At 41.5% G+C, this 24,585-nt stretch overlaps 2 protein-coding genes across 2 annotated transcripts in view; one reads left to right on the top strand and one right to left on the bottom strand.

The window, feature by feature from the left end:
- Nucleotides 1–24,585, bottom strand: part of LOC131110663 (uncharacterized) — a 28,157-nt gene that overhangs the window by 2,974 nt on the left and 598 nt on the right. The window contains exons 2-3 of the mRNA XM_058063949.1: nucleotides 23,986–24,071; nucleotides 19,184–19,229 (exon numbers count right to left, since the gene is read on the bottom strand). Coding sequence (XP_057919932.1) covers nucleotides 19,184–19,229; nucleotides 23,986–24,071 — 132 coding nt within the window. The remainder of the gene's footprint in view (nucleotides 1–19,183; nucleotides 19,230–23,985; nucleotides 24,072–24,585) is intronic.
- LOC131110144 (D(1) dopamine receptor-like) lies at nucleotides 6,728–12,416 on the top strand. The gene is made up of 2 exons (XM_058062910.1): nucleotides 6,728–7,039; nucleotides 8,320–12,416. Exon 2 carries the CDS (start codon nucleotides 8,620–8,622, stop codon nucleotides 9,727–9,729), a length of 1,110 nt encoding a protein of 369 aa, XP_057918893.1. The 5' UTR covers nucleotides 6,728–7,039; nucleotides 8,320–8,619; the 3' UTR covers nucleotides 9,730–12,416.

Genomic DNA, 24,585 nt, shown 5'->3' on the forward strand with positions numbered 1-24,585 from the left:
CAGTTCCACATGTCCAAAAGGAGTAGGAAGAAGCAAAGCTTATTTAATCCTACACCTCCATCTGGTACTTTTACAATCAGTAACTGTTACATTTGTAATATAATAATTATTACCTAATATAATAATTATTTCATTAATTCATTCATTTTCTACCGCTTTTTCCTCACGAGGATTGCGGGGGGTGCTGGAGCCTATCCCAGCTGTCTTCAGGCGAGAGGCGGGGTACACCCTGGACTGGTGGCCAGCCAATCACAGGGCACATATAGACAAACAACCATTCACACTCACATTCATACCTATGGACAATTTGGAGTCGCTAATTAACCTAGCATGTTTTTGGAATGTGGGAGGAAACCGGAGTACCCGGAGAAAACCCACGCATGCACAGGGAGAACATGCAAACTCCACACAGAGATGGCTCAGGGTGGAATCGAACTCTGGTCTCCTAGCTGTGTGGCCTGCGCGCTAACCACTCGACCGCCGTGCCATTTTTTTTAACTTTATTTTATTTTATGATTTTTTTATTCATTTTTATTTTTTATTTTTGTCACGTACCGAAGTACGAGGCGATATGACCATACAATGACATAATGGGTAGTCCCCCACCAACATTTACTGAGTGTGTTTTAAATATTAACTAGAAAGTCTCACCGCTCTATTTCACCAGCTGAGACTGGACAAAGTAGACTTTCACAGAAACTATGAGATCAGAGTGCTTAGAACCCGTCACTCTTCAAGAACAAGAGTCTGTCATGGGGTAAAAGATGCGCCATTGATATCTGAATATGTTGCATGACTCACACTAACACTAACACTGTACAACATAGAAGCGTTGAATATGCTTGTGTAATAACTTGATGCTGCATGATGACATCATCTAGACCTTGGTGTTCTCAAAGTGGGATGCTTAATTGCCATGGGGGGTACGTGAGTAAAAAATTAAAAACACTAGAGCCAAATACTGAGAGTTACACAGTGCGCTTGAACGCCTGACATAACACAAAGTGTGCACTATAGGAACAAATAAGTATGTTTGATGATGATGTACATTAAGACGTTCTCATTTATATTATCGAGAGGGGGGGGGTGCAGTCCACGGTGTACCCCATCTCTCGCTCAAAGACAGCTGGGATAGGCTCCAGCATAGCCCCGCTACCCTAGTGAGAATAAGCGGTATATCGAGCGAGAGGCGGGGTACACCCTGGACTGGTGGCCAGCCAATCACAGGGCACATATAGACAAACAACCATTCACACTCACATTCATACCTATGGACAATTTGGAGTCGCCGATTAACCTAGCATGTTTTTGGAATGTGGGAGGAAGCCGGAGTCCCAGGAGATTACCCACATATGCACGGGAAGAACATGCAGAGCATGGCTGAGCTGAACTCGGGTCCAATTTCTAAAGGAGTACGGGACTGTGAAACATTTGGGAACCACTGATGTAGAATTTCAGTGTCTACCGGTTGATCAATATTATCCAACACTAATCAAGACTATTGTTCTGTGCTTTTTCTATGAAGAATCATGAAGGTATTTTTAGATATGTGAGAATGCGGTTGAACAAGAATCGGTGCTGGACTGTTGAGCAATGTTAGATTTTGACAATATTTTTTTTTGCATTTTGAGTAGGCGATGACATCAGTGGCTTCCTTTGTGAATACAATAAAATGAGCCGATGCCGATCACATTAGCGGTCACACTTGCGACAACAAGGCGGATCTGCTTAGGTAGAGTCTGATAGAGACACAAAGAGAGAGAGAGAGAGAGACAAGACTGAAGTACAGTATGATGAAGTGCATGTTTGTGCTTGTTGTCCTGCTGCATTGCTGCTACAGTGCAGGCAACAATGTTAACTTGAATAGGGAGATGATAGAAAGACTGGACAAACTCAACAAACTCTACCGAGCCAAACAACTCAATATCACATCTGTAAGTAAGAATGTGTTCTTTGTTTTGGAGCTTATACACTGACGACAAAGGCATTATGATAAGCATTGATATCACACTTTATTGCATTATTCCACCACGCACAACAAACGGACCGCAAGGACCGTTACCCAGGTTTCACAACTAAAAGCAACCACTTCAACTACTGTAATTATATTACAGTAGTGCATCATCCAGTTTAATCATTAATCAACATGACTGGACATAAACCGCACAGTCGCTTAGTTCCCTGCCGGCCATGCTGTCTTTCATACACAGAATACATTCCTCTAATCTAGTTTTGATTCATATTAATACATTAACTCTTTCTTTTCCCCCAGTCAGATACGGTGAAGAGGCCGACCACGGCCATGCTCAATAATGCGGTAAGCACTGCGGTCAACGCACTTTTACTTGATGCCTAACCTTGACTAACTAGCCATGTTCACTCTCCATCACAGGACGCCTGCGTCAATGTCTTCAACCGGGAGCTGAGGCGTCTACTCAACGCCACCGAGGTACACACAGGGAGCGGAAACATCCTCAGAGAGCTCAAAGCTAACCTACTTCTTCTGAGGCCGTCTATGCAACAGGTGAGTCAGCAGAATCAGACACAGAAACGTCATAGATAGCCACTTCCTGCAGGTCCTGAATGTATTTATTCAGGATTGTGAGAGAAATGAAAGGACATCATGAAAAGTGTTGGTATGAATTGAGGTGTTATGCTGCAAATTTTACAATATCTGCACATTGGTTGTTTGGACTGCAGATTTTGAAAAGGATGCTTTTTTTCAGACTACATTTAAGTGTTATTCTGTTATAGACTGTCCTACAATTCTACATTTATCCATGCAATTATGGCCGCATACAGGAAAACTGAAGGCTATGTGTGATCACTTTTTGTGTAAAAGATGCTAAAGGCAATCCAAAGTAAGGCAATATAGTGGATATTAGTAATTCAGCATTCACAAATGTGCTGAAAATTGTTTTTTTCTGTAAAAAAAAACAACTTCTGGATGAATATAATGACGCCAAGGCCACCAAGTGGTTTGCATATTGGCGACACAGTCAGGAGATCAGGAACATCTGGGTTCGATTCTCTGCATCTCCGTGTGGAGTTTGCACGTTTTCCCCGTGCATATGTGGGTTTTCTCCGGGTACTCCCGGTTTCCTCCCACATTCCAAAAACATGCTAGGTTAATTAGCGACTCCAAATTGTCCACTCATGAATGAGAGTGTGAATGGTTGTTTGTCTATATGTGCCCTGTGATTGGCTGGCCACCAGTCCAGGGTGTACCCTGCCTTTCGCCTGAAGACAGCTGGGATAGGCTCCAGCATACCCCCACAACTCTAACAAGGATAAGCGGCATAGAAAATTGATGGATGATATCTGGCCATATCTATGGTTTTCTTGATAATAACCAAAAATCACTTAAGTTTTTGCATCTGGTTGACACAGAAATTAGTTTTACTTTTATCAGCTATTTCTGTTGTCATTATATTTGTCCAATGAGTGAACAATGGCAATAAAAGAGAGAAGGGGAGGGTTCTGGATATGAATCTAATCTAATAATAACAAAACAGTCACTTTGCAAATGTTGATCTGGAGAACGTCAGCATCAAGCGCTATACAAATAAAATGTATTATTATTATTATTATTATTATTATAATTGACAAAGCAAATTAGTATAGTATCTAATCATGGATGCTATTTTTAGATTATACCAACACAGCAGTTCTGACACCCATGCTGTGAACAATCACAAAGAAGCAATTAGAATTAATAAGCGTGTGATGCAGACTAACAACATGCGTCTTCTGTTCTTCCAGGATGAGCGTCAATGCAAAATGGAGCAAAACAGACGAAGCCTGACGCCATATAGACCCTTCTCGACGTTCCTCAAGAAACTTAACGCCAAGAAAAGATGAAAAGAAAAAAGAAGCGACGTTCGTACTTCCAATGCAGCTGTAGCTGTCATTGATGAGATCTCCATATACCTTTATTGAAAAGGGATTAAAAACATATTGTATTCTAATGTGTATTACACATACCGGATGTATTAGGTTTTGTTTTTATTTATTTGACAATGTATTTATTATTACTAAACAGTTTTTCATTTCAATTAATTTCAAGAAAAATATATTTTTCAATAAAATAAACTGTTTTATTTATGAACATTTTTAAATAATATTTTAATGTAATAAAGATGGCCTAAAATGCCGCACAATAGAAAGACAAGACATGCATGACTCTTTTCTATGCAAAGTATCTGGAAAGTAGCCTGCATGCTGAAAATCTATGCAGGCTAGACATGCACACAAACAGCAGCACAGAGTGACTTTTTACAGCCAAAATAAAAATAAATGACTCTCACCTTTCTTAGTGTGTGTTCTGCTTGTCTATCAAACTCAGGAGTCACGTCAGCACATGACAGCATGCTTCTTTAAACTTACTTTCAATTGTTTTTACACTTTCAAGACAGGAAACGGCCTCACTGAGTCGTGAAAATGTTGAGAATTTCATAATTGGCATGCAAACTCATGCCACCATGAGATTATCATAACTTGTGAGTAAATTCTGAGCATGACTGATTTCGTCATATATGCGCTGTCAAGAAACAGTCGACTTTATGAATCTACGTGAAACCACACGGTCTTCACAATGAATATACAACCAACATTTTTTCGTGACTAAGTATTTCCCTTGTCAAGGGTGTTAGTGGTGATATGATCACAATCATAACACACGTCCAAAATCTTGCACATACACGCGCGAGATGTGCTTCACTGGCAAACAAAGGCAGATAAAGCAAGAAGTATATCAACAAAAGGATTGCATTACAGTGTGAGATGATGTCACTTGATAGGACGGGTAGACTGCGAGTCACAGAGGGGGGGTCGATAGCGAGCTCATATACATTGCAATAGCGTGGGCCTATAGTGATGTGGGCACAGGAAACAAGAATCTACATTTTCACTCAAGAGCGTCAAAATGTAGACTGAATATACAAAATAATTTGTGTAGGGTAGAATCAGTATCGGATCGACACAAGCTGGGATAGGCACCAGCATAACCCCGCGACCCGATAGAGAAGATAAGCGGTATGGGAAATGGATGGATGGACATGATTAATGGGGTGCTTCATTGCCTGGATTTGATTATTGGAGGTTATGAGTTATAACCCTCCCCATAAATGATATCCCTGGAGCAATAGTGACACAAGCTGAATTGGTCAGAACTTAGTTTAGTTCAAGCTCATGACAAAGCAGAAAGTATAGAAATTAAGAAGTGGCAACAAACGACTCCCGTAGGGGAAACATATAAATATGCACCAAAATTCAGAATTTAAGAAACCTTTTGGATTCAAGTAGGAACATCTTCAACGAGCAAAAAGACCAGCTTTTGTGGATTACAGTGACCTGAATGCCTCGTGAGTATTTACACTGGCATGAAAAAAATGCTCCCCTTTTACTATATTTTCCATGTCAGATTACCATGTAATAATTCCCATGTCAAAAAGATTTCCTTGTCAAATAGAGATATAAAGAAAAACACAGTGAATTGGGCTCTTGAGTAAACATATCTGGTAGGTTTACATTCATTTACATTACATTACATTTGTGTAGGTTTATGTTTAATACTAGCATGAGTCCTCAATCAAAACAAACCGCTTTTCTTCCTCTGAGCTACTTTGACGTTCCCAGATTCCCTCCACATCTGAGAGCCAATCAAACCGCGGGAGTAAACTAGTATTTGTTCTGGATGTGAATGCCTCAAAGTGTAAAGTGGCGAAGGATTACAGTATTTATCCGCTTCTTCTCTCCTTTTTAATTGTAAACAGGGACTACTGGACTTAGCCCCTCCCCTTCCTCTACTATTGATAAGTAGTATGTGGTAACAAGTAGTGGGCTAGCATCAGTGGCGGTTCTGGTTTCAATAACTCCCTGGGGCCGGCCACCCCCTGGAGGGATCCCTCCGGCAACCTACCTATTGTCTCCCCACCACTCAGCCCCCATGGCATGTTGACTTACACACAAAAACATGGATGAACAACATACTTACTATTGATAATCTTACTAATCTTACTATTGATAGGCACTGCAAATATGGAAACTGACCCGAGTACTTTCATTCACAGAGTATGCAAATGATGTATTTTGTATGATACAGATTAGCAATTAAAGGAAAACAGAGTACTGCAAATACATAAAAAATGTACTGTAAACCTTGTTCTAATTTTAGTCCCTTATTTGCATCACTCCTCAGCCCCGTGCCCTATATCTTTTAATGTGGATGCTAGAGAGGGAAAAGGCTAAAAGCTGTCTCTTCTGCTTCTGTTCCAGCTTACATGGATGTAAGGCGACAGCTGGTATGTCACGATTGTTCCTGAATTCCATTATGCTCTGCATGCAACATGCCAGCATGAAGTGAATAAAACAAGTGGCCACTGTAGCGATGCTGACAGATACTGCAGGGGTTTTATTGTTTTACAAGCACAATGCAAGCTTTATATGTTTGGGCCTGAAGGTGACATTGTGAATATTTTATTAGTAGGTGATGAGAGGTGATGAAACTTTTTGGGTCCAATGTCTTCTAAAGGCATAAAAATTTCATTCATGAAAAATGTGTCTCTGGTGGGATTTATTCTTTTTGTGCTTTTACTCTTTTTGTCCGCTAGATGGCGACATTGAACCACACAGCCCCTCTTTGAATGGGCTCCTGGTTGTTTTACAAACTGGATATTCATTTTATTTCACCGCACATCAGTGCAAATGTAACAAAATTATTCGAAAGTACCGCGTATGTGTTTTTTTAATGGAGTTTTTATTTAATCTGAACATTTTGCATTTACATAAGCGGTCGGCCAATCACAGCAAGTCATCTGAACGTTTGACAAGCAGGTGGACACAAGCTTTTAATATGACGTTTTTTTAACTGAATGGCAAAGAGCGCATGTCTTTATTTTGACTAGCATGAAAGCTAAATGGGACACGGACCGCGGAGTGAAGAGGAAAGAGTGTGAAAGAGCGCACATGTCAACTGCGCTTGCCCGCAGAGGCGCACTGAAGCAGCAGGAGAGCAGAGGATTCTCCACACGACGTTAGGGTATGTTATTATTTACATGTTTATATTCACTCACTACAGCCAGGACTCGCTGCGTGGGGGGGGGGGCATGGATGTGTTTGCACCGTGACCGGAAGATGCATTGTTTTGGAGATAACTGCGCTCTTTGGCACAATATTTGGAGTGAATGAAGGTATGTGTGACTACTAATTTCTACCTCATATGTACTGATGGGGCAAATTCAGGCTAGAAGAGTATGGGGGGGGGGGGGGGGGGGGTCATCCATTCAGGTGTAAATGTATATAGTAAGAACCCTAAAAGGACATTTCATTAGGTACACCATCACAATCAGTACAACAGAGATGACTCCACACCAAAAATAACGCTCAGTTAGTTATTATTGTGGAACAAATGTTCTGTATCATACTGTCAGAGATGTTTGCAATATTCTGAAGTATGGTAACAAAAATATTAGAAACAGCTCTGAATGATGCAGTGCAATTAATTGTCAATAACAGTCATGATACAAAAAAAAGTTTGAAATAAATAACAAAATTAAAGAAAAAATTACAAATTCGTTATACAACTATAAGGTATACTATCAAAATGTAAAGAAATATTTTAAGAAAATGTAAAAAAAAACAAAAGTTTAGGGCTGCACGGTGGAAAAGTGGTTACACAGCTATGAGACCCGAGTTTGATTCCACCCATCGACCATCTCTGTGTGAAGTTTGCATGTTCTTCCCGTGCATGAGTGGGTTTTGTCCGAGTATTCCCACATTCCAAAAACATGCTAGGTTAATTGCCGACTCCAAATTGTCCATATAGGTATGAATGTGAGTGTGAATGGTTGTTTGTCTATATGTGCCCTGTGATTGGCTGGCCACCAGCTGGGGTAGGCTCCAGCATACTCCTTAGTGAGGACATGCGGCATAGAGGATGGATGGATGCTGTGAAGTTTGCCCACCCCTGAATTGTGTGCATTCATAACTCCCACATACTGTTTTTTTTTTTTGGGGGGGGGGGGGGTGGTTCTCTATTTAGAACATGCAGAAAAGGGAAAGGCATGAGTGCTCGTGCCTCAAATAAGGATTGTGAATGATGGGAAAAAAATCCCAAAAGTGCATTTTTCCTTTAAGATTTGCCATTTTGACTGAAATGACCAAATATTAAATAAAACAAAAACATTTAAATAATACAAAATAATTTATACCCCTCTGATGACTATGTCATATTATGAAGGCAGCCTTTCAGTGTAATTTCATAAAAAGTCGTTTTAAAAAAATCTACCTATACTTTTCAACAATGTTGTACGTCCACAGGCTCGCTGATGACCTCACGGAGAAGACACCTGATCGCTAAAAGAGCACAGGTTTGATTACACCGAGGAATTGAATTACCTTCACCTGTTTCGGCGCTGCAGTACAAACTATGTCAAATCTGATCTGCCAAGTCAAAAGGCCACTGACGGCCCCACGGGGGCTCTGCTTGAAAAAACACCTCTTTCATCATCTGCCAGGAGATAACATGATTGTGGAGCACAAAAGCCTGGAGAGATCTTAACAGTGTGGATATGATGTAGTGCTCCAACATGAGTTGAACCAACGCTCACAGAATCAGGGATGGAAGTCATGAACTTTACAACCGTCATCGACAGCAACTTTTCGGACGAGGCTTCCTCCAGTCGCGTCCTGACCGGTTGTTTCCTTTCACTGCTCATCCTCACAACCTTGTTGGGGAACACGCTGGTGTGTGCGGCCGTCACTAGGTTCCGCCATCTGCGCACTAAAGTGACTAACTTTTTTGTCATCTCACTCGCCGTGTCAGACCTCCTGGTGGCCATCTTGGTCATGCCGTGGAAGGCGGTGACCGAGATCGCCGGTTTCTGGCCCTTTGGCTCCTTCTGCGACACCTGGGTGGCCTTCGACATCATGTGCTCCACAGCTTCTATTCTCAATCTTTGCGTAATTAGCTTGGACCGCTACTGGGCCATCTCCAGCCCTTTTCGCTACGAGCGCAAGATGACGCCCAAAGTGGCATACGTGATGATCAGCGTGGCGTGGATGCTGTCTGTCCTCATTTCCTTCATTCCGGTGCAGCTCAAGTGGCACAAGGCTCAAACGACATCTTTCACCTCGCTCTCTTCCCCCTCCTCAGCGTCTTTCAGATCAAATGTCACGTCAGAGAATTGCGACTCCAGCCTGAACAGGACCTACGCCATCTCCACCTCTCTCATTAGCTTTTACATCCCCGTGGCTATTATGTTGGTCACCTACACCCAGATCTACCGCATTGCCCAAAAGCAAATCAGAAGGATCTCAGCTTTGGAGAGAGCGGCCGAGAGCGCCAAGAACCGACACAACAGCATGGGCGGAGGTTCCAGCATCGCTGAATCGGAGAGCTCTTTTAAAATGACCTTCAAGAGGGAGACCAAGGTGCTGAAGACCCTGTCGGTGATCATGGGCGTGTTTGTGTGCTGCTGGTTGCCATTCTTTGTGCTCAACTGCATGGTGCCGTTCTGCGAAGAGTCCAGCGGAAGCGAGGCTTTCCCGTGCATCAGCCCCACCACCTTCGATGTGTTTGTGTGGTTTGGTTGGGCTAATTCCTCCCTCAACCCCATCATATATGCCTTCAATGCAGATTTTCGCAAAGCATTTTCCATCCTGCTGGGCTGCCACAAACAATATCCAGGAGGCCACAACATCGAGACAGTCAGTCTAAACAAAAAATGACTCATAACTCCCTCACAGCACTGACTCATCCGCAGAGGGGTCCAAGCATCCCCCCTGTTAAGGCCGGTCTGATTGCCTTCAAACAGGGATGCTGCTCTGTGTGTGTTAGAGTGACTGAAGGATGAGCTGGCCCCACATGCACCCTCGTTGCACTGGGCAAGTGCCCCACTCCAGGCAGACTGTCAGAGTGAGCACGCTCACTTCATGATAAGCGAGAGAGCGAGAGAGAGAAAGAGAGAGAGAGAGAGAGGAGGGGATTTGGGGATTGAGATTAAGACTGTTGTGCCAGGCAGTGCAACAGTACTGAAACGCACTGCAAAAGATAATCCCACGACTGGGCAGCATGCACGTCCTAATGTTGCCAGACGCTGCTCTCTTCAGTACCATCCCACACATGCCAGCCAGATATGATAGATTAAGAAACTGTGTCAGCAACCGGCTTCTGCGGTGGAAACTAAGTCCACCAAAGAGATCCACACATCAATTACTATTTAGCCAACTCATTTAATAATGTTGATTTTATTAGAAGGCTTTTGCAACCTGTGAACCTGTGATCTGAAATTATGACTACGGGCTCACACTGAATCCGTCGCGGCTCTGGTCCAAAGTGGCAAAGTGCCACTCACACTGACTCCAACAGGCACGGCAGCGAGCATCCGCTCTAGTTTGCGGAAAGCATGACAACTAGCCTTGTGAGGAAGTTCTTGTAAACAATAGCCCACTTTGCCTGCACATTCACTAACGAAATGATGGAACTAGATGTAGGGTTACATGTACTGTTTGTGGATTTAGGAATACAAACCATTTAGTACATTTTTCTGATGGTGTCTACTACAAAAAATGATCTGTTAAAAAGGTGTACTAATAATGACAATAAAGTTTTTTTTGTTTTTTTTTAAATGAGATACTCTGCGACCAAGTGGTTAGCACACAGGCCTCACAGCTAGGAAACCCAAGTTCAATTCCACCATCGGTCATCTCTGTGAGGAGTTTGCATGTTCTCCCCGTGCATGCGTGGGTTTTCTCCGGGTACTCCGGTTTCCTCCCACATTCCAAAAACATGCTAGGTTAATCGGCGAATCCAAATTGTCCATAGGTATGAATGTGAGTGTGAATGGTTGTTTGTCTATATGTGTCCTGTGATTGGCTGGCCACCAGTCCAGGGTGTACCCCGCCTCTCGTCCGAAGACAGCTGGGATAGGCTCCAGCAACCCCGCGGCAGAAAATGACTGCGGTAGAAAATGACTGAATGTATTGGTATGTTGATGATATGATATGAGAGTGCTGCAGCGTCCGTGGTGTCCGGAAAAAACTGATTCTTTCCATTGTGCCGTACGGCCGACGCAGCCTGAGCTGCACCGCAAGGAGCTGGTGTGAGTCTACAAAATGGATTTCAATCTTGCGGGATGCTTCCGCAACAGAGCCGTGACGGATTCAGATTGAGCCCGGGCTGATGGCGCATGTACAGGCATGGATTTAGTGGCACAATTCCAGAATTTGAACTATTAAATATGGTGCAAAATGCCTGCATAGGTCATCAGTTAGTTGAGGCAACCTGACTTTTCTTACTTTTCAACTTCATTTCAAAAGTATTTTTCAGTTAATAACGGTTCAGTGTGGAGTCTTCCTATTTATGTCTCTGGTGGGTGTGTCCGCTGGGGCTGGTCCCAATAGGATTGTTGTTGTGGTTATCACATTCCGCTTCCTGTTTCTATTTTCAAGTCAGGTCGAACTTTTTATAGCACATTTAAAACAACCCAGGCTGACCAAAGTGCTGCACAAGCCGTATAAGAAAATTTGTCTGGCAGAAATGACACAAAATCGTCAATTTACGTCAAACTGGAAAGGCCCTCTCACAACAGAGGACGAAGTTTGTGCAATTATCTATCATCAACAATGTCCTGACATCTCTCCCCCAATGATTGTCTCATTCCATGGGAAGCGTGTCTACTAACAAGCTGACCTATTGTTACTGATGATCATTCACATCAACAACAACCCTACTGTGACAACAAGCCTCCCCCCTAGAGGCCACACCCACCAGTGACATAAATAGGGAGACTTCAAATGATGAACTTAAGAAGCCTTTGGGATTAAAGGTAAAAAGTCCAGTTGCCTCAATTCAACCTTTGCAGATGCTCAGAAGTGCAAAGAACACTAAACAAGGAAAACTGATTGCAGTGGAGTAATGCCGCAGTTACTCGGATTTAACCACCCTGACCCCAGGTCAGTCCTGACCAACAAAACTGTATGTAATGTTTAATATTGCTTTTATTTATTAATTACCGTTTAGTTTTGTATTGCCACTGCAACATTTCCATTGTTGTGTTTACATGAGCTTTGCGCATGTGCACATGGTTTGATGTGGATCACTAAATTGAAATTGTTCTTTAAAAAAGTAAGTTTAACTTCATAATTTCTGCTGCTATGGTTGAAGTGTTTTTATGGACAAGTGTCTCATGTTGATGTGTGTTTTAGGAAAAAAGCACAAGACTAAAAGACAACCTTTGCTTGACTTAGTGTCTTTTTTTTTTGTTTGATGTGTGTTTGTTTCGGGTCCAATACAGATGTATATTTTGTTTTAAATTGCTCACAGTGAACAATTAAACACTTCTGAATTGCAACACGGTCTTATGCTATCACTCAAAGCCTCCACAATATGTCACATATATAATTACTTTAACAATGCAGATGTGAAGAACTTCCAAGTAATGTAGCAGACTAAATGGTGTCTTTAACAGTGGCGGCGCGATGTGGGCTCACCGGCCACCTTAGTGGCCACCCCGACGGCTGCAGAACAATTTTTTTCTGTAGTGCAGAACACTACTTCAGCCAAATTGCCATTTCCGTACGGACTCATTTCACTGCAGCACACAATTTTAAGTGAGAAAGTTGAAGAGTGCTACCAATTTGTGTTGGCACTGTGCCAGTCAAAGTAAGCTTTCCATGATTAACTATTATTGTATTAATTATTATTTTTATTATTATTCAAGTCTGTCGTTCCAGAAATCGAGTCAGGCATTGGCGTGTCATCAGACATTACAAAACATTACTGACCGCCAGTGACCAGTGTAGAATACTATATCAAATTCAGTGTCTGGTGAAAGCTTTATACAGTATGTGTATTTTATTTATTATCATTATAGCATAATGATCATTATCATATCATTATTATTATCATATATCATTACATATCATTTAGCCGTGTTTGAGTGAAGACGCAAAATTCGCAAGATTCAATGTGTTGAGGAACGACTCTAAACTATATCACTTTAATGACATGTAATACATATATCAACTTACTGATTATGTTGATTTTAATGTTCAATATACAGAGTCTCCAAATCGCCAAACGTGCACATTTTGAGGATTTGGGAAGAAACTGGAGTGCCTGGTGAAAATGAATCTTACTCGACCATTAGTGTGATTGAGCTGTGTAGCTAGTGTTGCGTCCTACGAGTGCATGTGGAGATTACGGATCAGCACTTCCTGGCAGCATCTTTAAATACAACAGTACCGATAATCGTAATGGTATTCTACTCTCATCTTGTCTAGATGCGTCCTCTTTACATTGCACGTAATGTTATATTAATGAGACCGTAGCACTTTCAACTAAAGTGGTAACGCCTCATTGAACATCTTAATTACATTTTGTTCCTTTGCTTGTGCCGGTGATCCGCTAGAACCTCGACACATCCAGCGGTGGCACATTTCAGTGCAAAGGGCAAAATCGAACAGGACCGACTGTGTCTCACATCTAAAATTTCCCTCTCAAATGACTCTGGTGCTCGTGTGTCACTTCCGTCTGGTGATGTAGTGCCATCATTAGCAAACTGACAGGCTCAAGCTGGAAGAGCAAAAAGCCTGGAACAAAAAAAAAAAAGGTGAACAGCCATTATGGAGCACTTTGGTGCCCACAACTGGCTTTGTTTCCTTTCATTCATTACAGAAGTTTTTCATGCTTAAAGGACTGACAAAAGATGAGTTATGACTTTTATGTGCCTCGGTAACTTTAGGACTTAGGATGCACTTGTCACAAAAAAACTTTGTGTCCTAATATATTCAGGTATTAAGGTCGCTGAAGTGTGAAGGGAAAACATGACAAGCAAGTGACATGAAACGTGCATTCCTTCCCCAAATCTGCCACAGCAAGTCTGATCGTCTTGGCCTGATAAATTCGTCCAAAGTTCATTGTTGATTTGTTGTCAGCTTTTGCTATGCTAATCCTAGTCGGAGGTAGTATGTGTCTTTAAAAAAACAGCAATTTAAATTCATGGGTGGCAACAGAGTAGTGTTAGCGTCTATATATATCAATTTTCTATACCGCTTATCCTCATTAGGGTCGCACAATTATATGCTGGAGCCTATCCCAGCTGACTTCAGTGAGAGGTGGGGTACACCCTGGACTGGTCGCCATCCAATCATTCATTCATTCATTTTCTACCGCTTTTTCCTCACGAGGGTCGCGGAGGTGCTGGAGCCTATCCCAGCTGTCTTCGGGCGAGAGGCGGGGTACACCCTGGACCGGTCACCAGCCAATCACAGGGCACATATAGACAAACAACCATTCACACTCACATTCATACCTATGGACAATTTGGAGTCGCTAATTAACCTAGCATGTTTTTGGAATGTGGGAGGAAACCAGAGTACCCGGAGAAAACCCACGCATGCACTGGGAGAACATGCAAACTCCACACAGAGATGGTGGAATCGAACCCTAGTCCTCCTAGCTGTGAGGTCTGCGCGCTAACCACTCGACCGCCGTGCCGCCCGCCATCCAATCACAAGGCACATATTGACAAACAGATTTTTTTCATTTAATTATGTATGTCATCTTACCGTATTGGAGTTATTTTCTTTTTAGACATATAACTGGCGTTAGAGTCGCGGGGATATGCTGGTGCATATCGTAATGTAATTACGATAAGTTATGAATAATCATAAATCATTAGAATAAATGCACAATTTGACCATGGAACAGCTAGTGTTCCTCCATGGAGTTGGTATGCTTGCACATGCTCACAGCACCCTAGACTGTCCTTGCCTTTGTAAAACCTCCCCAAGAGCATCGCCAGGAGCGAATGACAATTAATCTGAGTGATATCATGCCAAGCGATAGCTGAGGTGTTGACAAGGCAGCGCTTTCACCTGCTCCGGAGCCTGACCCAGAATCCTTACAATGTCACCGACACAGAGATTCCCTCATGCGTTCGCTATTGGTTCATTGTTTATTTCCCTCTCCCAGGGGAGCACGAGAGCTTCTCAAAGCGACGCTGTCGTTTTGGCTTGGCCCGTTGAAGAAGTGATGCTAGACACGGTGACTTCACATGATGCTAACGACCCGCCCTGGGGAAATGATTTACTGAGACAGGGCGAGAGAACGGAAGGAGCAAGGAGAGAGAAACGAACGTCTTATGTAAGAATCAAACAATGCCGTCTTTGAGAAGAAAAAAGTGAGAGGATGCTCTTTAAATATAACGTAACCCAAGTATCAGCAAGGTCGGCCTCCTGTCACATCTATCTTGACGTGTCAACTGTTGTCACTTGCTCCCTACTAATAGACAGACACAGCTGGCCATGCGAGCGGCTTGCTAATGTACTTAATGATTTCCTTATCACTCTCACGCTGCAGGCGCATCCTCGGGGGAATTGAATGCAATCAAACTATTTACAATATCTGTATGACTGCCAATAAAATATGTATTATTCACAACTGGCAGATCATAATTGAACTGGAGTCTAATCCATTTTTAATACCTATAATTGAGTGGAGTGAAGCAAAGTGCGTCAGACATGAATACACTTAATAGGAAAAATACATCCGGGTAACCTTAGGGAATTATGATCACAGATACAACCCTTCAAAATAAAACGTGTTTTGAACTTTAGTGTTTGTCCTTATCAAGTAGCGAGCAACTCTTGCTAGCTTAGTCTTCACTTTGCCGACACTTTTTCTTCCTCCACCACCCTTACTCTGTTTACTGTTTGCGCTGCAGCCCACTGGCAGTGCCGTGTCGCCATTCGTCACTCTGGCTCCAGTGGAGAGGACAGTGCCTGTGACCCCACCACTGGGAAAGGAGCTGGGAACGAGGGCAAAAAAGGGACCAGAGTGGAAAATGACGACAGAAAAGGGAGATGACGGAAGGGGGATGCAGTCGATTTTCATAATGAACAATAAGTTAGTACACGGGTGTCCAAAGTACGGGCAGCTGTGGGCACCGTTGGCCAGCCATCATAAATAACTGGTTGTTTGGATCAGCATTCATTCATTCATTCATTCATTCATTTCCTACCGCTTATCCTCACGAGCGTCGCGGGGGTGCTGGAGCCTATCCCAGCTATAGAATCTCAAATAAGCAGAGGCGAAGGATGGTGAGAACATTCAAACTCAACCCAACCTACAACATGATCTTGGTGCAGATGGTGTCACTGTGCATTGTTCAACTATTCGGTGCACAAGAGGATGCTGTACGGGAAAAGTCATGCGGAAGAAGCCTTTTCTGCGCACATGCCACAAACAGAGTCGCTTGAGGTATGCCAAAGCACATTTGGACAAGCCAGCTTCATTCTGGAATAAGGTGCTGATGAAACTAAAATGGATTTCATTGAACATAACATGGGGCGATATGTATGCATGTTGTATTTTCCTGGTACAGATAAATGAATAGATATCTCTAGTATTTCAAATCAGGAGGGGAAAGGGGGCCATGAAAACATTAAAACAATATTGGCCAAATTTTGAAAGTATTTGTGTTCCTTGGATATTTATTTAAAATAAAGTATAATCAGCATGAATAGCAACGGGAACCGTAGGAAGGCTTGATGACTCAGGATAACAACCTTGACCTTTTTATTTATTCCCATATGAAAGTGCAAACTCCTGGAGTGTGTCGCCTTTCATTAAATCAGCATTCACGTGTGCACCGTTTGTGCTGAAGCTTTTAAGCCCATGATTACACTAACAACATGATGGAACTAGATGTAGGGTTACATGTACTGTTTGTGGATTTAGGAATACAAATCATTTAGTACAAAAAAATGATCTGTTAAAAACGCGTACTAATAATGGCAATAAAGTTTTTTGTTGTTGAGAAAATGAGATACGACCAAGTGGTTAGCACGCAGGCCTCACAGCTAGGAAACCCAAGTTCAATTCCACCCTCGGTCATCTCTGTGAGGAGTTTGCATGTTCTCCCCGTGCATGCGTGGGTTATCTCCGGGTACTCCGGTTTCCTCCCACATTCCAAAAACATGCTAGGTTAATTGGCGAGTGTGAGTGTGAATGGTTGTTTGTCTATATGTGCCCTGTGATTGGCTGGCGACCGGACCCTCGTGAGGATAAGCGGTAGAAAATGAATGAATGAAAATGTGATACTAAATAGGGAAAAAACGACTGTTGCATTTTTTCCACCAAAGGAAAATCATCATCATGGAAGTGAAAATGAACTTTATAAAAGTCAACCAAAAGCTTAATGAATGCTAGCAGGGTCGTGGGTTCCATGTGCTGTTACGAGGAGATCTGGGAGGAGAAGAGAAGATTATCCTGGGACAATAGTTCAAGAAAGTAGGACAACCACTGGTATAGCAAGGAGTTATTATCTTTGTTTTACTGTGAATCCAATTATTTTATATTTCTTTATTACTGTATTTTCTATGTCCTAAGGTGTGAGAGTCTTCCTGTACTACTGTTTATCTTGTAGAGCGGCTTTGTTTGTGTAAAGTTCTGGACTTTCCTGTACTATTACTACTTTTTCTTTTCTTAACAGTCAGACGTATTTTAGAGGCTGCGCTGCGTTTATGTAAAAAGTGGAACAAGAGACATGTGAGAAGCTGAACAAACATCCCCAGCAGAGAGATGAGGGAAGGAGAAACACATTGCAGGCAGGTTATAAAAATATAAGAAAAACAACTCAATTTAATTATTTTTCATGAATCCCAGAAGATGCAGAAACTAAACTTTGTTAAGTTTAAAAATATGGTTTCTGGTTTAGTTTAATTTGGTGATGGTGTAGTAGTACCTGCATGTTGATTATAAATTTAAAATATAAAGACATATACTCAACTTTTCATTATTTTTTTATATTAAAAGTAGCAACGTTGTAACCTCTTGGTATAGGTCTCTGTAGTTGATTCAGAAAACAACCTTGTTTTTATTAAGGGCATGTTTTTTTCTTGGAAGCCTGTGTACTTTGTATTCATTGGCTCAGCCCAGCACCATCATCATATCTCCAGGTTGCTTTCCAGCTCTGTCATGCATGAAATTGTGAACTGTAGCGTCAGTACTCTGGTGTGCTGACAAAGAGGATCTTATTATTGTGAAAAACTACTAAAAAGGTAAATAATGCGTGCTGTGCAATGAACAAAGGGCTATATTATCCCTAAAGAGGAATCAGAGACTATTTGGGTGACGTTGCAGCCAAATGATATTTGAGGCCGTGAATCACTGCAGGTATACGGATGAGCAGAGGGAAAGACATGATAAGAGAAGATGTTCCGGATAACACAAGGAGAGGGAGACAGCAGCGTCCCCAGATGGGCCAGGAATAGAAACACCTCAAACATTCATTGTTACAGGAGGATGGTGCTGAAGGCGGGCATTTGTGCCGCTTTTTTCACTTCCATAGGAGGGTCAAAGAAAGTCAACATTATTTGGTCTATTTTTGGGAGAATATACATCAAAAAGAGTATAAGAAGGCACTTTTAACCCTCGTGAAAGTTTGGTTGGGCCCGCACAAGGAGATAGACATAGGGCAAGATGATGATGATGAATGCTTCCGAACCAGAAGTGTTGTTTAAGCAACTTCAAAATATGCAATTATGCAACACATTATAATTATATTGTATTGTTAATAATTATATGTTTGTAATCTTGTCTTTAAAAAAGCAACAGGCCTTGTCACTTGATATTGTGTCCAACATGTGTATATGAGTAAATATTTCACGATGTTTGTTTCCTCTTATGTGCTTAGACTGGCACCTGTCGTGTGGTCTCTACAGGGCTGCTGCTAATGCTAAAACACAACAAGAGCAAAAAATAAAAAATAAACAAAAAAAAAACAGCCAGCAACCATCTGTCCTCTGCACTCATCCAGCAACAACATGACAGGAAACGGAACAGTAAACTAACCCGTGTAGCTGCTGCGAGCCATCTTGAGGGCATGCTGTGCAATGTAATACGATTCTCCGCCTGTTGCCTCACCACACAGAAATCAAAGGTCGAGGTCGATGAGAGAAAAGTGTCCCCAGGCCTGCTCATCATCATCATCATCATCATTGCTAGACTGGTGGATGCTTGAACCTTTCACGCACAGGACAAACCTGTTATGTTGCATTTTTAAACAGTGAGATTATGGATGGAGATCATAACATGAGGTTCAACTTACATTTATTATGTTAAATGCTATTGTTCGTGCTATATTTTTAGAAAGTTACAATGCTAGACGTCACTCACCACCAGGCAGTCGGTAACAGTCATTGCTTCTTTCTCCGCTTTTGTTCTATAAAAAAAAAATACACACAAACATGTTTCTGTGGGTTGCTGGGTGACAAGTGACAGTAATATAAATTCATAAATATACATGGCTTTTGAAAAGCAATTCAATTCTATGCTGAGCCAGAAATCGACCCATTGGCAAATGTTGGATTTTATGCCAGTTTTGGGTCAAGCTGGGCCACCCGCTGTGGGCGCACAATCTTTCCCACCCCACCTGATGAAAAGTGATATGTGGTAGATGTCTGAAAATGGGTCCCAAAATAGCATTTGTTGACAGAGGGCGCTATTGAGAAGGAGTGACCAAAATGCAGGCCAGGAGCCTTTTGCAGCCTTTGGCTTGTTTTTTATTGGCCCACGACACACTGTAAAGATAAAGTTAAACTTAAGAAAACGAAAAATAGAACAAACAAAAAGCTAACAAATAATTTAACAAAAAACAATGCTTGAATGTAACAGAATTTATGCTTTCATTTATCACAGCAGGTCTTCCAATTCCTGAAACAGCAAAACAGCCCCAGACCATCACACTACCACCGCCATATTTCACTGTTGGTATGTTCTTTTTCTGAAATGCGCCATTACTTTTACCTAGGATGTAATGGGACACACACCTTCCATGGGGGGAAAAACTGCATGGAGCATTCTTGAATTACATCCTGGATGTCCATACCGGTCTCGAACTCACCACCACTTCCAAACATCCCACATCCTCCAAAAGGTACTGAGTCACTTTATCACATTTTCAAAATGATCCAATGTAGACATTTCAGCTGGAGCAAAAACTAATTTTAATATCTACGCAGAGTGTATTGCAGTTAAGGCTGACAAATATTAGCACATCAGTCTCCCGTTATAACCTTTTTACATAAACATTTGAAGGGGGGGGGGGGGGGGGTAAGGAGAGGAGGGAGGAGCGGAAGTGGAGATGAATGCTCATTCTGAGCACAATGTTAATCCTCTTTAATTGTCCCATCTGGAAGTCTGCTCCTCTGCTTAGCCCACCTCCTGTTTATCAATAATCAATTCATGACCAAAGAGTGCGTCGTCGAACTTGTGTGTTTCACCAAAACATTAATGTCTGCCGGCACGATTATGTGAAATGTGCATAGAAAATAAAATAATGCGGTATCCAGAATTCTGGTCTCCTTGGTAGTATTTTCTTACAGTGACAGCCTCGAGAGGGGAGGCGGTGAAAAACAAAGAATGGGGCAGAAAGGGGAAAAAAAAGTGTTAGATGTTTCAAACCATGGAAGAAATCAATGTGTTTTTATTTCCCTGATGTTTTCTTTTCCTTGTTGGGTGCCTGATTTTCCAGTAGAGAAAAAAACAACAACCTACAGCCGGAACACCAGTGGAAACTTTTTAGACAACCTCAAAGCAGCAACATTTAAGCATGTCTTTATGTTTAAATGGGTCATGTCTGGCCAAACGGGGCTCGAGGTCTTTTCTTTCAAACCATTTGAAAGAAGTCAACAAAGGAAGGAAACTGCTGGAGGTGGCATTTGGGAGATGTGTCTGTCTCTCTCTGTGTGTGTGTGTGTGTGTGTGTGTGTGTGTGTGTGTGTGTATGAGCATGTGTGTTTAACACACAAGGATCAAGTTCCCCCCAGTGACAACTCTAGACACTTAATTAAAGCAAAAGTACTGTATGTAACTGAACCTTAACACTTAAAAATCATCTGAAAGGCACACTGGCTTGCAATAAGGAAAATAGGTGTCTCTCATTGCCATGACGACCTCAGATATCCTATTTTAGCAGCCTAAAATGTGAATGGACCAGGAAGGACACTTCCTGCACGGGAAAATCACATCACCAAAATGCCACCGACTGTCATAATCTAATAAAGGCTACAACCCACGACAATACGTATAGTATTCATTCATTCATCTTCTACCGCTTATTCTCACAAGGGTCGCAGGGGTGGAGGCGGGGTACACCCTGGACTGGTCGCCAGCCAATCACAGGGCACATACAGACAAATAACCATTCACACTCACATTCATACCTATGGACAATTTGGAGTCGCTAATTAACCTAGCATGTTTTTGGAATGTGGGAGGAAACCGGAGTCCCTCAGAGAACATGCAAACTCCACACAGAGATGGCTGAGGGTGGAATTGAATTCGAGTCTCCTGCACGCTAACCACTTGTCCGCTGTGCAGCCAATACGTACGGTACATAAAATAAAATGTAAAAAACTATATGAAGAAAAGTCAGCGGACAGCCATGAGAGTAGACTGTGTTTTCACGCTACGTCCTCCAAAGGTTGAAAGTAAACTGACCAATGAGGCACAGAGGATGGATTGTCTGGAGCAGCAACACCTGTTCTAAGCTTTGAAGAACAGATAAAAGCATGCTCTTGCTCCATCACCTTTCTTTTCATCGTGCCTCAGAATACAGGCCCGCTCTCCAGAAGTGACTGTCCGATTTGTTTTCCTATTGTGATATGAAGCGTGTAGGCTACTTGTCTCAGCTTCAGTGTGCAGAGATGCTGAAATGCTCCCTTTGAATCTCACTTTTGCTTAATTGGCTGGAACAGGACAGGCAAGGATCGCACAAACATTTGCTTTAAATGCAACAGGACTGCTTTGTTTCACAAAAAAAAAAAAAACACATCACATGCATCATGGAATGAGCGCCTGATACAAGCAAACAAAGAAGCTGTGTGCTTATTAAAGAACATCACATACAAGAGCAAGAGCACAGCCGTACAGCACACTACACTTCCATCTTTTATTCACTGGGACACTCATGACGAATTAAACACACGTTATCTAAGTGCCTGTAAGTAAGTCAGCATGTAAAGCTCCATCTAGGATGATACGTTTGCTGTGGTGTTCTGAAAAGTATTTGACTTGCATAGAATGAATGCATTAACGTCAGATCAGTCAGTACTCAAGTCCTTGCTTGAAATTAGGGGGAGGGATTGATGGGAGGCTGCGACATCTAGTGGAACTATCACGAATTGCATGAATTTCCCTGAGCTCTTTTAAAAACGTTTTAAAATTTGACCCCCTTCACAGTGCCTATAGTTATCATAGTGGGCTCACAGCCCAGAGGTCGACGGTTTGAATCTTCCACTCTGTTGGCATTTACATGTTATCTCTGAAGATAATTTATTCTTGATTTGTTTATTTTTTCATCTTATTTTGTGTAAAAAAAAAAAAGATATTTGAGAAGTTTTATCAGAGCTTTTCTATTGGAAAACCGGAACCAAAGCACTGAAAAATTGGAGGGTATAGCAGAAGCAAAAGCATTTTTTAATTCTGTTTTTAATAAATTTGTTTTTTAAAAAAAACCTTGCGGCACAGCCTCACCTAGACCCTAGCTCCAGTGGAATCAGAATCATTATCATCGCCTTTATTGTCATGGTGCATTTTGTAGAAAGTAAAAATAAAAATAAGGAAAAAATAAAAATAAGTAAGAAGAATATAAATATAAAAAGTGGCAGGTGCTGTTCAGTATAAATATAAATATATGTACATCAAAAACAATAACCTATACAGTAAACAAAATGTAGAATTGCACATATTGTACATGAATTTCACTTGAATGAATGAATCTTATTGCACATAGGTCTCGTACTGCATATTTTGAAGCTGGCTCACAGGTAAATTGAGTTTGAGACCCCTGAATTAGAGCATATTATCCATGGGAGAACTGATGGGTTTCAACTGGAACAGCTGATCGAAGTAATTTGTAGATAAAAACCGTTAGTGGTCTGTGTTTATTAATCTGAAGGCAATGCCAGTGTCAATTATGTTTTTGCTGTGTACTGATATCAGATATCAGAGAGACTTCCTCCTGGGTCTGTCTCTCACTAGGGGACCAAATGAATGTTTGCTGCTTTCCCATACTGGACTTTTGGTCAAATAGAAAAAACAGAAACTGAAAGAAGGAAATAACTTTGTGGTTATGCCAAAAGATGAGTGCTAATTCTGCTATTTCTACATGCAGACACAAATAGAGTTTCTCAAGCAAGAACCAAATAAGAGGTTTATTCTTTCTCTCGCTGCATTGTTCATGTTTCATGTAACGTGCCCATGTGGTTTCCACTGACCTCCTGAAACACCTAAATGGCATCAATCCATCTACTGTACATGCATCATGCAGTGTCTATACCCTTGTCCACACCATAGGTGGGGTGTGTGTGTGCAATAACCACTTAGCATGTTACACGATGTTAAACTGTATTAATTGGGTGCAATTAGCCAATTCCTAAACATACAGAGATCCAACTCCCTTTCTGTAAGTGAAAAATGCTATTGTCCATACAGTACTCACAGTAGAAAAAGCAAATGTATAGCCAAAGATTATTTACATAAGTACAACAAAAACAATAAACACGTTTCCCATCAAATGAAACTCTTAACAGTGAGCTAACTGTGAATGGAAATCTGATGCTGCATCAGGCGGTCTCTTTGAGGGAGGCCAGACGCTCCCTGATGAGTTTGTTTTCCTCTGCCATCTTAGAGATGGTCCTGAGAACAGAAAGTCTTGCCTGTCCAAGAAAAAAATAACACTAAGAAGTGCTGCATATTCATAAATAATGATCCTGGAGACCGATTCCGTGATTGTTACCGCTAATGAATCATTTTGATGAAGCAACACAGTACATCAATGACAACATAGATGGCATTGAGATCATTGATTAACCACATGCTGTGTCTGTATCTGTATTTAATGTCATATAACGTCTCAGAGCTTTAAAAGACGCAGGTCAACAATACAGTATTATGCTCTCTGAAGAGGGACTTACCTTCTCTTTCTCATTGGAGACTTTGCTTTGTTGTCTTTTGGAGAAAAAGAAAGGGTCTTCAACAGGTTGACAAACCATTTCAGGAACTGCCAAAACAAAAGTTGAATGTTATTTTGGGACACACAGAATAATATGATGTACTTCAAAGTTGTTCATGTATACTTTTGAAACAACTGAGTTGAGTTGTGCTGCAGCTGAAGTACGAAGTCAGTAACCCTTATTAATATTATGGTGATGATTATTACTTTTATTATTATTATGTTACGTCATTATTGTACAAATTGTGAGATAAATGGTAAACGACATTAGCAATCAAGTCTGGTGCGTGTTATTAATGACACCTAGTGGGCAGTTCTTGAATTGCCGGAATATTTCTAGAGTATTTCAGTTCATTTAGCACATGTTTATGCTTGAAAATTAAATAAGACACAGAGGTATTAAAATTGAGACACAGTCTGTGTTTAGCTACAGTTCAATAATACTACAAAAAAGGTGCAAGTGCGTTTGAGATAAGATTAAATTGTGTGGAACCAGTTGACAACATTGTCAATGACTAAATATTTTTCAATAAAGTTAAAAAAAAAAAGAAAAAACCATTGA

The sequence above is a fragment of the Doryrhamphus excisus genome, chromosome 23 (assembly GCF_030265055.1).
Source record: "Doryrhamphus excisus isolate RoL2022-K1 chromosome 23, RoL_Dexc_1.0, whole genome shotgun sequence".
Classification (NCBI taxonomy): domain Eukaryota; kingdom Metazoa; phylum Chordata; class Actinopteri; order Syngnathiformes; family Syngnathidae; genus Doryrhamphus; species Doryrhamphus excisus.